The 15,070-nt window shown below is 53.6% G+C and overlaps 3 protein-coding genes across 4 annotated transcripts in view; 1 reads left to right on the top strand and 2 right to left on the bottom strand.

The window, feature by feature from the left end:
• Positions 1-190, bottom strand: part of USP5 (ubiquitin specific peptidase 5) — a 14,427-nt gene extending 14,237 nt beyond the window's left edge. For both annotated transcript variants that reach the window (XM_039717939.1, XM_039717940.1), the window contains exon 1: positions 34-190. In XM_039717939.1, coding sequence (XP_039573873.1) covers positions 34-141 — 108 coding nt within the window. In that variant the 5' untranslated portion in view covers positions 142-190. The remainder of the gene's footprint in view (positions 1-33) is intronic.
• On the top strand, positions 140-2,801 carry CDCA3 (cell division cycle associated 3). Its single transcript, XM_039717746.1, has 6 exons — positions 140-196; positions 417-524; positions 601-730; positions 814-1,026; positions 1,890-2,011; positions 2,403-2,801. Exons 1-6 carry the CDS (start codon positions 140-142, stop codon positions 2,535-2,537), a joined length of 765 nt encoding a protein of 254 aa, XP_039573680.1. The 3' UTR covers positions 2,538-2,801.
• Positions 2,802-4,331: 1,530 nt separating this feature from the next.
• GNB3 (G protein subunit beta 3) lies at positions 4,332-13,751 on the bottom strand. The gene is made up of 10 exons (XM_039717989.1): positions 13,637-13,751; positions 8,958-9,059; positions 8,389-8,427; positions 8,146-8,252; positions 7,971-8,034; positions 7,724-7,886; positions 7,558-7,624; positions 6,446-6,647; positions 5,214-5,430; positions 4,332-4,438 (listed from the first exon to the last, which is right to left on the bottom strand). Exons 2-10 carry the CDS (start codon positions 9,012-9,014, stop codon positions 4,332-4,334), a joined length of 1,023 nt encoding a protein of 340 aa, XP_039573923.1. The 5' UTR covers positions 9,015-9,059; positions 13,637-13,751.
• Between the last annotated feature and the right edge of the window lie 1,319 nt (positions 13,752-15,070).

Below are 15,070 nucleotides of genomic sequence, written 5' to 3'. Positions count from 1 at the left end.
CGGGCGGGCGGGGCGGCGGCGGGGCGCGCTTACCGGCGTGTCGAAGGAGAAGGCGCACTCGTCCTTGTGGACGCGGTCGCCGGCCTTGGGCACCCGGATGGACGGCAACACCGACAGCAGCGCCTCACTCAGCTCCGCCATGACAGCGGCTCACCGCGGCACCGCCCACAGCCCCGCCCCGCCCAATCGCAGCCCAGCGCGGTCAGGCGGCTCCTAACCAATCGGCAACGAGGCTGGAGGCCGGACCCGCCGTGCGGACCCGCGGGCTCGCCCAATCGCAACCGCCCTCCGGCCATCGCGGGAGGCGGTGCCGGGCTCCTCCACCAATAACGGCGCACGGAGGGGCGAGGGGGCGGGCCTGCCTCCGGAGATTGACAGCGGGCCGAGGCGGGACGTGACGGGCGGGGACTGCGGAGCCGCCGGGCCGGCGGGGCGGCACCCCGGCCGCGCCCCGCAACAAGCACCTGGCGCACGTCAGCGACCCCCGCTCCCCCACCGCCGGCATCCTGCGCACCCCCATCGAGGTAGGCGCCCTCCCGCCGCCGCCGCTCCCCCCCGCGCGGCCCCGGCCCGCCGCCCCCACGGCTGCCCTCTCCGCAGGTGGTGAGCTCCCCGGCGGGCAGCCCGCAGCCCAGCCCCGCCGCGCCGCCGGCGGGCACCGGCCAGCAGCGGGACCCGCGGTCGCCCACGCCCGGTATCTCCCGCACGCCCATGCGAGCCGTGTCGAGTGGTGAGTGCAGCCGCCGGGGCGGGCGGGAGCGGGGCTGCCCGGCCCGGCCTGGCGGCTCAGCGCGGCCCGCTCCGTCCCGGCAGACAGCGTGGACCGCCTGGTGAAGCAGCTCAGCGAGGCCTTCGGCGCCGAGGCCGCGGGCCCCGAGCCGGCGCCTCCGGGAGAGGCGGGCCCCGCCGCGGAGCCGGCCCGGCGGAGCTCCCCGCCCGCGCCGGGAGAAGGGGCGGAGAGGCCGCCCTCGGCCTCGCCCTGCACGGCCCGGCCCGGCCGCCCTGCCGGGCACGGCTTCCCCGCGGGTAAGTGCTCGGTGTGGCGGTGACAGGGCTCCGGGTGGGCTGGGGCAGGTCGGGGCTCTCGGCACCGTCTGGTCCCGGCGCCTTCTCCAGGCGAGCTCCCCGATCCTGTCCCTGCCTCTGCTCTCTGGGAACTGCGGTGTTATCAAACAGATTTCTCTGCCGGGATGAGAAGTTGTTTCTAACCTGTACTCAAAATCAAGAGGTATACGACAATTCTTCCCCACTCTGAAATGGGCTTGTGACTGTGGAGACCTGTCCAGAGGGACCTTACAGCTTCTCCTTGTGAGGAGCTGTGGGGCAAGGGTGGGCAGCACATCTCTGTGCTAAGGCTGAGCAGTGCTGAGATTCAGTCTGACTTTGATTCAGACTGCGCTTTAGAAAGCTCTGGGCTGAGCACTGCTCCTTGGAGGAGTGACTGAGGGCTGTTCAGCCTGCAGAGGAAAATGCTCAGGGGGTATCTTGTTAATAGATACAAATACCTGAAGCAAGGGTATAAGGAAGGGAGAGCCAGGCTCTTTTCAGCGGTACCCAGTGATGGGACCAGAACGGTACACAGGAAGCTCCTGAACATCAGGAAACACTTTTTTTTCACCATGAGGGTGACCAAGCAGTTGCTCAGAGAGGTTGCAGAATCTCTATCCATTGAGATATTCAAGAGACAGCTGGACATGGTCCTGGACAATGGGCTCTAGGTGACCTTGCTGGAGTAGGTCTTCTAGAGTTCACTTCCCACGTCAACCTTTCTGTGATCCCTTTGCCTCAAAGCCCTTGGGTAAGTCTTTGAAAAAGGCCAGGAGGCATTTCAAACCCAGGACCTTTGAGCCTTGTCATGATGTGCTGATGTGTTTCCTTTTGTCAACTAGTGAGCAAGCCCATAAGACACAAGCCCAACAACAAATTCATGACGACATCTGGAGGAACTGGCCGCTCTCCCCTCAGCATTCTGCAAGATGATAATTCTCCCAGTTCTCCTGCCCCTCGCCAGGTAAAGCTTAATGGTCGTGCTGAGGGAGGGAGACTGAGCTGGAAAAAAAAGCCAAATCCTTCCATTTCTGTATCTTGTAGGGTCTGAGTTGAGAATTGTGGCTTTCTAGGCCTGTAGAGACTAGTAACTTCACAAATGTTTTTCTGTGGGTCAGTCTTGTTACTGAATGCCTCTGAGTCTTGTTCAGTGTCTGTCTTTGGCCTTACTGTGAAACTGCCCATGTCAGTGCATTCCTTCTCTCTGGGCTGTAGAAAAAAGTCACTCTTGTACGTTGTCACAAGGGACTCCAAGCTGAATGGCCTGAAAGTAGGCTACATATTCTGCTGAGAATTAACTAACCTTCCATTAACTTGTATTTTACACTCCGTGTTTGGGTTTTTTATTTCTCTAGGGCAAGAGGCACGTGTTGGGAGAGAACCTTGGGGAGAAGAAGGAAATGGATCTGAGCAGGAGCCTTAAATCTGGGAACTGTGCTTGGAGTGACTTGAACAAGGAGAACCAGCAGTGTCCTTTTGTGGAGAACTAGACATTTCTTTTTTCAGCATCTTGCTGTAATTTGCTCCTATGTTTTGAGAATTTACTAGAGGGAAGAAATCCTACAATAGACTGAAACCCCAAAGCAGTGGTCACATTTCTCACCTATTCCTGTTGGGGAAAGATTTCTCCCTCCTCTTCCTAGCTTGTCATGTCTAGTGTACAGCACAGACTTTTGTCTCTTTTATTGTATGTCAGCTGTACTGGTTTTTCCATAGAGTTTTTATCTCTAGTAAATAAATTTGTGTTCAACCTTTGCTGGCTGTATGTCCTGATGTTGTGCTGGCTCAGCACAATATTTTCTTTGGGACAAGGGCTCAGGAAGAAATAGTTCAGCCTTCCATTGGCCTTAAAGCTGGCTTGTCCCCTGCCTGGAGCATGCTGAAGGGTATGGCCTTGAATCCATGTACAACAGCGTGAGCTGGGAATCTGCAGCTCCCTGCAGGAAGCTGACGTCTATCCAGTGTCACCTCTGGAGCTGTACTGCTCCTACACTGACCTGAAACTGAGTTATGCAAGGGTCTGTCGTGAGGGTGAGATCCAAAATAACGTGAGAGTATTGTCCATTAATATTGACCTTCTGCTGATAATTAAATAAACCTTGTTGATCTCCAGCTCTCCCAGCAGAGCCTTGGGCCCCCCAGGATGTTGCTCTGAGCCAACAAGTGGAATAGGGGCTGGAAAAAATGGTTGTGTAACTGAGCTAAAATATCCAAGCTTTGAAAGGATGCATTTTCATCTCGCTATCCCAACTCCAGCGTGTGAGGAACAGCCTCCCCTGGGGATGTGAGCTAAAGCAAGGTCTGTGGATGAGGTGTTGACTGGTTGAGACCAGCAGGCAATAGTCACAGGAAAGGAGTTCTGTTTGCAGTAGCTCATTGCAATGCTGGAAAGAACACAGCCTGCAGTGCTTCTGTGAGCTTGCTTTATTTGCCTGGGCTATGAAGATCTAAACAGACTTGAAAACATGGGCTGATGGCTACTGGTTAGACAGGGTCACCACACAATGGAGGAGTGAGGCAAAGAGGGAAGGAACAGCAAGAAGCAGACAACAAATAAGAATAAATATAATATTCCCTGATATTCTGGCAGGTCTTGAGGGCTACCTTTCTGCCATATATGCATAGATAAGTCTTGAACTAACAAAAGAATAAATGTATTCCCTGCTATTCTGGCAGGTCTGAAGGCTGCCTTTCCTTTCCCCCCTTTATGCATAGATAGGACTTGAGCTAAGTGTTCCCCCATGAAAATGAGCCAAATTTATTCTAGCTTTATGTTTGAGGTGGTGCCATAGAAATCTCAAATCCAGCGTGTCTCTGGGGCTGTCTGCATGGGTACAAGGACAGCTGCACAGAGAAGTTAGGCAGAGTTAAAGCAGGGAGAGAGCTTAGTCTGGGGTGGGTGTTGCATGAGGGGAACTCTGAAGGAGGAGGATGGGTATCGGTGTGGGTAGAGGTGTTTGGAGGAAGGTGCAGTGTGTCTGAATTGTACTGCAAAGTCCTGAGACATAAAGAACAGCTCTTCAAGCCTGCACAAGGCTGGAAACTGCTGGGGCTGTTTAGAGGTGGAGAGAAGGGCCAGTGCATTTGCTCCTGCTCCCCAGCTCCCCCAGCTTCTCCTCCCTGATCTCCTTTCACTCTGGGAGACTCCTACAAGTGACCTGTGTCTAGAGACAAGTGGGAGTGGTAGGTAGGCATTGCTGCTGTGCTCAGCTGATGATGCTGTTTTGCATGGGCTCGGGCTGTGGGCCGTGCTTCCGCTGCTCTTCCCCTCTCTGCTGCCGTCCTCAGTTCCAAATCTTGAGGAAACTGTCCCAGGAGCCAGTGGCAACAGCCATGCCGTCCGCCGTCACCCCCAGGCAGCTCACTCTGTTGTCGTGGCCAGAAAGGATCCCTGTGGCAGGAAAGAAGAGAGCTCAGGAAGCGAAGGGGGCCTGTGAGAGGTGACACGGGCGGCCCTGCTGAGGACACGCGTCACCGGCTGTGCCCTGTGTGGCCCTGTCTGTCCCTGCACAGCTGCTTACAGTCTGCACGTGGAGAACAGGAGCCAACACGCCAAAGAGCTTTTGTGTGTGCTGCACAACCACCACACAAGGGGCTCTTGGGAGGGTATGGCCAGCTGAATCCCCACACAACTGCTTTCACCCTGGAGTGACGCTAAGACTAAGGTAGGATGGGGTCCTTGGTAAGGTTGAGAAACAGCAGTGCTGTTGGTGGGCTGTGTTTCATGACTTTTCAGAGGGTAAGGGCCACGTCTGAAAGAAAAATGCTGTGCTCTGTGTACGAGCATGGCAGAGTACCCAAAGATGTTGGATGGAAGCCCAGGTGCACGCCTGGCTTGGTGCCTGGCCACCAAGTGGCACTGTGAGTACCTGGAACTGGCAGACTGGGAGGAAGCAGGATGTCCTATTGGTGGCTGTGAGCAGTTTTAGCTAATGGGAACCTTCTTCTCCCCCTTGATTAATGTTGTTTAAAGGCTCGGCTTCCTTTACATTAAAAACAATTTCTCTTCTAGGCCAGTGAGAGTTGTCCTAGTTCCGGTGTGCTCCCTAAGCACGAGGGAGCTCTGCTGGGTTTCAGTATAGGATGTCTTCCTATGTTTAGGGAAAATAAGTGCCTTATTATCCCTAAGGCAGGGAAGGAAAGAGGGGCCTCGAGGAGCCACTCACCCACGCGCTCTGCTTTCAGGGAGTCCCAGATGTTGCAGTTGAAGTCGTCGTAGCCGGCAAAGAGGAGCCGCCCGCTGCGGGAGAGGGCGATGGAGGTGATTCCGCAGATGATGGTCTCGTGGGAGTACATGATGAGCTCCTGGTCCGCCCGCAGGTCGAAGAGGCGGCACGTGGCGTCGTCGGAGCCGGTGCAGATGGCTTCGCCGTTAGGGAAGAACTGGGGAGGGCACACACCGTGTCTTAGTGAGCATTTCCTCAGATCCCGATGGAATTCCTCAACTCATCACCCCTCTGATAACCACCAGGAAGCCACGGAGGCAGGAAAACCTGGTGGGACCAGACACTGGATCATAAAATTTGAGTCTGCTGAAGGTGGAAGACTGATTCTTCTCCTAAGGCCTAATAAACCCTTTCCACTCCAAGAAAACAAATGGCCTAAGGGGCTAGAGCTGTTGCAAGATATCTCAGTGCTTGAGGGAGGATTATTTAACTCCAGCTGTTAGACTGGGCCTTGACAAGTGTCCACCCATTATCCCCCAGCTGAGATCTGACATAATTCTGGCTACCAGAGCCTTGCTCTGAGGAGTAAATAGAGGGCTGCTCAGGAGCAGGTATGGCAGAAAACCATGTGGCTGGCGAGGTAGCCACAGGGCAACTGAGAAAGGTTTCACTAACTGATGTCAGTGGAGGGTGGTTTGAGCAGCAGACTGCAGGAAGCTGGCATTTGGTTAGCTACAAGGAATAGCCTGCCCTGTGTCTTGTCCTGCCATCTCAGCAGCTCTGAGGGAGGTGCTTCCTCCCAAATGTCTGAGCTGCCTCCCATGAAAATTTAATCTTCAGAAGATGTCCCACCTCTTCTGTCTGGAGCTGACCTCAGCTGAGTTAGGTATTCCTGCTGCCTCGCTTGTGCCAGGCTGCTGGAGTGTGCCTGAACCACAGCTCCCACGTGCTCTTGCAAGCAAAGCTGGACCAGCACCTGAGTCAGGATGCTCAGCTCCACAGACCATGGTGCGCTGCCTGTCCAAGACTCGGATGCTTTGGTGCCTGGGGAGAACCCTCCTCCAGACTTCAGTGAACTTGGGCACTCCCTGCTTCAGGTGGATCACGCGGCCAAGGTCTAAGACCCCTGTTACCCTGCTGGCTGTGACAGCTTTCAGCCTTGTCCCAAGGCTGTTTCGGAGCTGTTCCACCCCCCATTTTCCTCCCTAGCCCTGTGCAGACAGCATACGTACGGAGATGGCGTTGATGTCGGACTCGTGCCCTGAGAAGGTCTGGCGGCAGGAGCCCTCCCGCACGTCCCACAGTTTGGCAGTGGCATCACAAGCCCCGGAGATGAAGAGTTTGAAGTCAGGGGAGACGGCCAAGCTCATGCAGTCTCCAGTGTGACCAATGAACACAGTTTTCTGCTGCCCCGTCTCGATGTCCCAGAGCGCGCTGCAGGAGAGGAGAAGAGAGGTGAGGATGTCTCAGAGCCAGCCCAGGCAGAGCAGACCCACAGCCAGGATGAAGAGCTGTCCCACTCGCAAGCAAAAGGAGGGAAGCCATGGCTACTGCATGGGAAAATGGGTGAGAGCATCCCTGGAGTCAGCTGTATACAACAGGAGATATCTTCACAGCTGTTGTTGGCAATACCTTTGCCAAAACAGAGACTAAGGCTGGGGGTGTGTGAGGTTTGGCATATCCTCGTAAATGTAACAGCTGAAGGGAATACTGAGAGATTGTAAGAGGGACGCAAACACCAAAAAATAGCAAGCAGCTGAAAAATGTCTTCTGTGTCTGTCTTGTAAGGTGCAAAGCTCTTGTTCAGTGGGATCCCACACCACAGCCAGGGAAACAAACCCTGTGTAACCCTGATCTGTGATGGAAATGCCACATTTCCTTAGTCAAAAGGTTCTTCCAAAGCAGGTATTGGGATGGGGTGGGGTGAATAAAGACTCAGGACTGTTCAGAGTCACAGCACAGCGAGCCCTGAGAACCAGGAACCAAAGGATGAAGGCACTGCCTCTGCAGTGTCTCTTGCACAGAAGGCAAGACTTGAGAAGTGGAGAAGGTATGGGTGCTCCACATAAAATTAAAACTCTTCTGTCTGGGTATAAATGACCCTGTTCATTGTGAGAACTGTTGACATGGTCCCTACTGCTTGACCTGGCCTCAGCTGAGGAAAGAAGCACCTGTTCTGCCAAGGGAGGAAGAATGGATTTGACTTCCTAGGTGCTCCACGTGGCTTCTCCATGTAGGCATAATTCCTCCTGAGATAGTGGAGTGCTGAAGAGCACAAGGACTGCACTTGCTGCTGTGCTAAGAGCAGAGATCCTGTCACCAGGATGCAGGAGGGAGCACTCACCATGTGGTATCTCCAGAGCTAGTCACGATATTGTTGTCATCAAGGAATCGGCAGCAGGAGAGGTATCCTGGGAAGCAGGAACAAGCAAGTGTGAGAAAAGGGGCAGGGACAGAAGGGTGAAGTTTGGAAGCAGGGGCACCCACTTGCAGGCAGGCAGAGCACACACCTGTATGGGCTGAGAGCTCCCTGCTCACTTTGACGTTGCCTTCACGAGACTTGAGGCTGTAGATGGAGCACATGTTGTCAAGGCCTCCACAGGCCACAAAATTGCCAGAGGGGGCATAGGCACAGGTCATGACCCAGGAAGAACGCAAAGGGATGGCATGAACCTGGAAGGACCAGAAACCGTGTCAGGGTCAAGGACACCAGCTCCGAGGGGACCCACTCCAGCATCCCTGTTTGCAGACTCCTACCTTGTTAGTTGTGTATGTGTCCCACACAATCAGTTTCCCATCTTGTGAGGCACTGACCATAAGTCTGTGAGAGAGGAACAAGATCGTGTTAGTGGCTTTCTTCCCATCAGAGCCTTCCCGCCCCTCACACCCGTGTGCTGTCCTGCTCCCAGCAGATCAGCAGCAGCGCTCTCACTTGGAGTCTGTGGACCAGTGCAAGGCGTAGATCTTGGCCAGGTGTCCCCGCAGGGTCCTTCGGGTCCGCATCTGGATGCGTCCAACCACCTCCATTCCAGACACAATCTAATGAAAGAGTGGAGGAAGAGAAAGAATTTGTCTTGGACTACCATTGCTGCTTTCTCTGCCTCCTAGCTCCTTCCTGACTGGACAGAAGCCCCTCAGAGTGGTGCTGGCTTGCCCAGGCAGCCCTGTCCCTTACCTGAGCAAGCGTTGTGTCTGCACAGGCTTTCCGGGCATCCTGGAAGAGACAACAGCAGATGAGACAGATTAAAAACATGTGGGGAAGGCAGTGACAAATGAAATTTGGAGTCAATGTCTGAGGGCTACTAGAAGTAGGAACTGTGGCTTTGCTGTGTTTGGATTGTGGCCGGCACAGGGGGAATATCTGTCTGTGATCAGGGCACCTTGACACCAGTCAATTGTCAGGAAGGTGAGCCAAAATTTGCTCAGCATCCTGTTTGCTGTGCTACACCCTTTCCATAGACCCTCCCACCTGACAGAACAGCAGCTGTCTCACAGACAGAGGAGATCCTGGGGATTCACTACACTCGTGGGACCCCTGTCCCTGTTTCTCTCCCTTTCCCCCACCATGGTGGGAAGATCTCCATTAGCATCTAAAGGGCTGTGGAGAACTGCACAGGGCTACAAGAACGTAGATGGAGAAAGCCCAACTCCAGCTTGTGGCTGAGGAGGAAAGTTTGGGCATGCACTGGGGGGGAGTGGGGGTAGACACGCTCTCAGCAGCTTCATGATTGTTGCCAGCATTACCGCAATCTGCTTCTTCAGCTGCTCAGCCTCCTGCTTCATCTGTTCCATTTCCCCCATCTTTCTGACCTAGGGGTGGCTCCTCCACGTGGGGCAGCCTGGATTCTGGGGAGACAGATCAAAGGAGAGAGGTGTGAGTTAGATAGGACACCAGTGTGAGTGCTCAGCTGTGGAAATGCAGGTATTCTGACAAAGGATTGGTGACCATTTCTTGGCTGAATACTCAGTAATATCGTGCTGTATCTGGCCACAGCCCTTAGCATTTGGGAAGATTGTGCTGGGCCTGGTCAGAGGTCCATTTTGTCTTGGATCCTGCTTACACATACATGTACGGAAGCTAAAGAACTCCAGAGCCTCTTGCTGAGGTTCTGGCCACACCTGTCCACTCATTTTTAACCTCTCCATTCCAAGCTCTGGCTCCCCTTCATCAGCTTCTCCCTGTTCATGGCCAAGCTGTCCATCTCAGCTCCAGGAGGAAGAAACTTGATGGGGGGAGCCCACTGACTATTTTCCACTGTTCGTCCTAAGCCTAAAACCTCGCCAGGCAGGACCAACCAACTCTCTGAACACCAAGGAAATCTACAGGGCTGCTGAGGTGCTCTCTCAGGGCTAGGGCTCCCTTCCAGTTTCACATCAAAAACCAAACCAAAACCAACCAAACAAACAAAAAACCAAAGCAAAGTAACATAAAAAGAAAGGTTGATGCCTAGGGAAGTATCTAAGAATAACATAAGCCAGTAGGGGTACATCTCCTACTTGCCCAGCCCCAGCTTTTCACTGACGTCCAAAGCTAGAGCAGCATTACTGTGTGCAAGTCCTTGATGGACTTCTCTTCTGTGCATTTTTCCACACCCTTTTTGTGGTGATGTGGCCCATGCCAAGCTCAGCCTCCTCAGTACCCCACGGTGATGACTTCCACAGCTGGGTGGCAGGCTCTGCAAAGAAGTTCCTGCTTCTATCACTTCCTGGTGGCACTAGTTCCACTTGACAGTAGCTATATTTTGAGTTGGAAGGATCAGCAAACAACTGGTCTCTATTCACCTCTGCATCACTCGGTTTTTATACATCTTTGTCATACCCGTCCCTTTTCCTGAGTGCAGAGCAAACTTAGTCATTCCTCCCGTGTAAGCTGTTATGTCCTATTATCTCTGCTGCTCTGTGAGCTTTTCTTCAGTTTACAGAGCAGAGATGACACGTTTTTGCAGGGAGAGCAGGGAGCCAGAATTGTAATCCATATTCAAGATGCAGGTGCACTGTATCATTATACAAAATCTCTGTTTTGTTCTCTCTTTCTTTTTATGTGCACTTAAATCTTCACCAGTGATTCTAGCATCTCCCACTTTTGTAGACAAACGTGATCTTTAATTGCTCCAACATTTCACCTGGATAGATGTGTGTCCAGATGTGCTCCAGGTGTTGCCCAAGAAATGTTCCAGCAGCATCTGCAGAATTTCTCCTAGTTCCTGTGAGTCACATCACTTCCATCATCCCTGCTGCCTGAAGGCCTCATTTCCTCTGGTCAGTGACGCTTTGTGTCCTTCCATGCCAGACTTGCTCTCTTGCTGTGGGCAAGCACATCCAGACAGCTCCCAAGTCCCACCTTTGCTTGCAGCTTGATAGAGCACTTTGAGTTTCCTTTAAGAATTCCTTCCCTTGAATGTCTCCACGGCTTTCCTTGGATCCCCCAGGCACAGTGAGTTTTTGCTTGTTCAATGATTCCTGAGGCATGGCTTTGAGTGTAGGAAAGAGAACGAGATACAGGTTTCCCCTAGCTCCTGGGAGGCCATCCCAGCAGGAAGCTACTTCAGGATATACTTTGCAGAGAGAGGCTCGTGCCTGCTGGATCCAAGGCTGGATAGAGGCACAGCACTGCTGAGTGTTCCCTGCTCGCTGCCCATGCCCTGGATGGGGCTGGCAGCCCCAGGAAATGGTGAGGGAGAAGGAGGGCAGCACTGCCAGGGCCCAGAATAATGTGCCACAGCCATGGCCTGGGGCTGCCAGCCTCAGCACCTGAGCTGGGCCCATTCCACTGGTTTTTCTTCTCTCATTCCAACAGAACAGTGATATGGGGGGCTCCTCCCAGCAAGGATGCACAGCTGCACCTCATTGAGGGACCCTGGCCATGGAAGCCCACCTCCATGCACTTCCCCTCCTTTGGGAAAGGGCTGGCATTCCACTCCACCTCTCAGCTGACTGACAGAGCGGGGAGATGCTGGGGAAGGCCTTGCAGCTTTCGGTCAGAGGCTGCACATCCTCCTTTTGCTGGGGTGTTTGCCCCTCACTTTCAGTGTGCAGTCAGGCTGCAAGGCTCCGTCCAGCTCTGCTCACAGCCTACAGCACACCAAGCAGCACACCTGAACTTCCAGCCACCCTGTGCAGCCAGCCCTACCACTGTGGCCCACACTTTACACTTTTCCAGTGTCCCTTAAGACTGATCCATTGACCCTAAGCATTGGATTGCCTTTTCCTGCTAGGTAACCTCCTCCCTCTGACTCCTTCCAGCCTCCTTTGCTTGGTTCCCAAGTTCTTCAGGCTGTTTTTTCATATACATTTGGCTCTCTGAGATCACTGTCCATCCACCTGCCCTAATTTTTCTTTGTAGACTTCTGGGTTTTGCCCACCCAGACGTGCACAGAGATGGGAACCTTGTTCTCCCTTCCTTCCAATTTCTGCTCCCAGTGAAGCTGGCTGTACACATCCTCCTCATTACCCATGGGATCCCAGTCTTCCTTTCACTGCTCCTGCTTTTTTGCTGCTCTCTTCCCTTCTCTGGTTGTTTCTCAACTCTGGCACTAGCAAGGGAATGCCAGTTCACTGCTCTGTAAAGCTGCACAACCAGATGAGGGGCTTTCGGAGCCATAGGCAGATCAAGCAGCAGGGGCAGGATGTCGAGGACGGATAAAAAGGGCTAAATATAGAGAAGGTGCAGCTCAGGACTGTGCCCCAACCTTTAAATCCCTCTGAGGGAACACTCTAAATGAAGTTGGGAATTGTTCTCAGCCTCAGAAGGACAAGGAGCCACAGATGAGTGATAATAATAGTTCCATCTTTGCCTGTCGCCTCCATCCGTCACGTCCCAGTGCAATTTGTGGAGAGTGAGCTGTCCCCAGCGTAGGGCAGCTGCCTCCCTGGAGGACCAGGGCAGGTGTGCAAAAGAGCAGCTCATTATGGTCATGTAAATTTAGGGCAGGAAATGGGAGGAACAAAATGGGGGAAGAAGAGAGGAAAGGGAAATGGAGTTTGGCCAAGGCATGTTCCTGCCTTGACCAGCAGGACCTTAGGGATACGCATTTCTTGTGGATCTAAGGATCAGCTCACAGTTGCTCATGGTGGTTGCCCAGGCTAGTTTTAATGGGAAAGGCTTCTAAATGGCACACACTTGGTGCTTTCTGGAAATAAGGGCTCTTTCAGGTGAATGCTAAGCAGTAGAGGAAACCAAGTCCTTAGGTACCTTTGAAAGAAACAATTCACCACTCTCAGCACAGCTACTGACAGGAGGACCTTGGCAACAGCACTGCTCCAGAGTTTTGCCTCCTGCAAGCACCACCAGGAGCAAGCAGGGCACAGCCAAAGAGAGCCTGGGCTTGGCTGGTTCATGCCAGCCCTGTTCTGAGCTCTGCCTTAGCTGTGCTCATCCAGTTCACAGCTCTTGACTTCGGAAATCACATTTCATTTCTTCTGCTCTCCAACATGACAGTTCTTTCCCCTCCTGCCTTTTCTAACAAATTTCTTGCTGCAGCACTCCTGTCTGTGGGCAACCAAACCCATCCTGAGTCCTTTGGTGTCTGCTCATAGCACATCAATTGCCTCTGCTGTGGTGCAAGACGGAGGGGGATCTGGAATCATCCATCTTCTGCCTTTTGCTGCCACGCCCTGACTTTTCAGAGCAGTGGCCACATCCCTTGCACAATGCCATGGAGATGGCCCAGCATGCTCCCTGAGGGCTGTCCCTCCAAGTCACCTGCATCACTCCCTGGTGGGGATAAGGATGCAAGTAATGGGTGGGGAAAAAGAGGTAAGGTGAACCCTCTTATTATCTGCTCCTGGGTAGCTTCCCCCACGCTGCAGGAGTGGTCACTGAAATGTTGGGAGAGGACTGTGAATGGAAAAGGGAAAGGGACAAGAAGGACTCAGTGGGAACGGGCAGCATCCCTGGGTCTCTGTGTAATCCCTGACTAACTTTGGAGGCTCGCCCTGGTGACCCTGGGCTCCTTGCAGAGCCGGATACAGAGATGATCTCTCTCTCCTGTGATGGAGATCAAAGGTCAGGGTAAAATTACCCTGCTCTGCTCCTTGCTTTCTCAGGGCTCCTTCTCCAGCCAGAACAGCAGCCAGCTGCACAGAGGTGTGCACAAGGTGCACTGGGAGAGCAGGGCTGTATGCAGGCAGCGAGTGCCAGGTCCATCAGGGGAGGTGTTACCCTCCCGCTCCAGTCTGGAAACTGGTGAGATTTACCTGCCAAGTGGAGAACAAGCAACCCCATCCCAGTGCAAAGCCCCCTCATCATTGCAAAGACTCCTCAGTGCTAACCCCAACTCCTTTCCACGATCTTACCCTCCCTCATCCTCTGATGAGATGAGCCCTTGCTCAAAGGCTCCCCACATAAGCACTCCAAGAAACTCAGGGTCCCAAATGCCAGGTTCACCAAGGTGACCTCATGCATCGCAAGGCAGCAAACTTACCGGGATCTGTAGAGCAAGGTGGGTTGCAGTCCCCTCTGGATGGGGCCCTCACAGCCTGCCTCCCTTGCTGAGAATGGCTCCTCACTGCCCAAAAGTCCCTTGCACCTCTGCAGTCTCCAGTCAGTCCCGTTTGTCCACCCAGCGAGTCCCTTGCTCCCTCTCTGCTCCTCAGCCTCTCCCAGGACTGATCTCCCCATGGGGAGCTGGAAGGCTGTGGACGGGAGGGGTTGGGGGAGGGCTGATTCCAGGAGCAGCGTCAGGCAAATTAAATCAGACACCAGAGACTTGGGGAAATCGGATTGGGACGTAATGCAAAGCAGGTGGATGGGGAGGGGTGAAAAGAGAGAGTAGCACACTGCTCCTGAAGGGAAAGAAACAATCCCAGGCGGATTTGACTCCCTCTGTTTATATCAGCAACAAACTAATAAAGTGAAGATTAGCCAGAACAGCCTAGGATTACCAGCCACCAGGGCAGGGCTTGCTGTACCTCACAGTCACAGGAATTCCTATTTTCCCAGGGACAGCATGCCACTTGTGTCCTGGGCAGGGCGAAAAGAGGGATGATGCCACCAGAGAGGGCCTGCAAAGGGAAAACCAATGGCAGGGTCACCACACCCTCTCTCGGCTGCAAACGGGGCTCTGGATGGGGAAAACAGAACTGGGCACAGGGGCCAGGGGTGGCAAAAGATTTGGTGGCATGCCTTTTGGCAGCCACTTTAGTGGGATGCTGCACGGGGATTATCTTGGCCTCAATCTCTTTTAATCTCTCCCGCGGCTTTGGCCCAAGCCTGAGATAAATACCTTTTAACGGATCTCATCTGACGTCAGGAGGCCATCAGTCTAATCACCCAGGCCACCTTTGGGCAAAGCAAGCCAGAGATGTGGACACTGGCCCCTCACCCCTCAATGTGTCCTCATCAACCAGGAACCCCCCAGCAGCCCCCACAAATCATCGGGATGGACATGTGGGTGCTGGGATGTGACAGGCCCCTCGCCAGGGAGAGGGAATTTGAAATGCACACAGTCAAACATCTTCCTGTGACCCTGGGGAGGGGATGGGAAGCAAAAGGGGCTGCCAACACAGGTTTCCCAAGCCTGCATGTTGAGAAGCATCAGGATTCAGATTAAGGAAGGACTTCCCTTTCCAAGGAGCAGGGGCCCTGTGCCACTCACCCACCTCTTACACCACTGGCCCTGGCTCTAAAGATTTCTTCCCCTTGAACTGTGCTTGGGGTATCCATGCACAACTCATCAAGGCTTGAGTATGTCATGACCACAGATTGATCTCTTGCTCTAATGCTTCCCAGGAAAAGGGTCACTGCTCTTTTAGATACTCCATATCCACCCCATTCAATTCCTATTTGGCTACAATATAATCCCATCTCGGGACACTAATCCCCTGGGCAGTGACAGCAGATTGCCTTTCTATCAGGG

Source organism: Passer montanus, unplaced genomic scaffold, assembly GCF_014805655.1.
Source record: "Passer montanus isolate IOZ18808 unplaced genomic scaffold, ASM1480565v1 scaffold39, whole genome shotgun sequence".
Lineage (NCBI taxonomy): Eukaryota > Metazoa > Chordata > Aves > Passeriformes > Passeridae > Passer > Passer montanus.
Note: the sequence above shows the minus strand (reverse complement) of the source record. Positions and strands in the feature narration are given on the sequence as shown.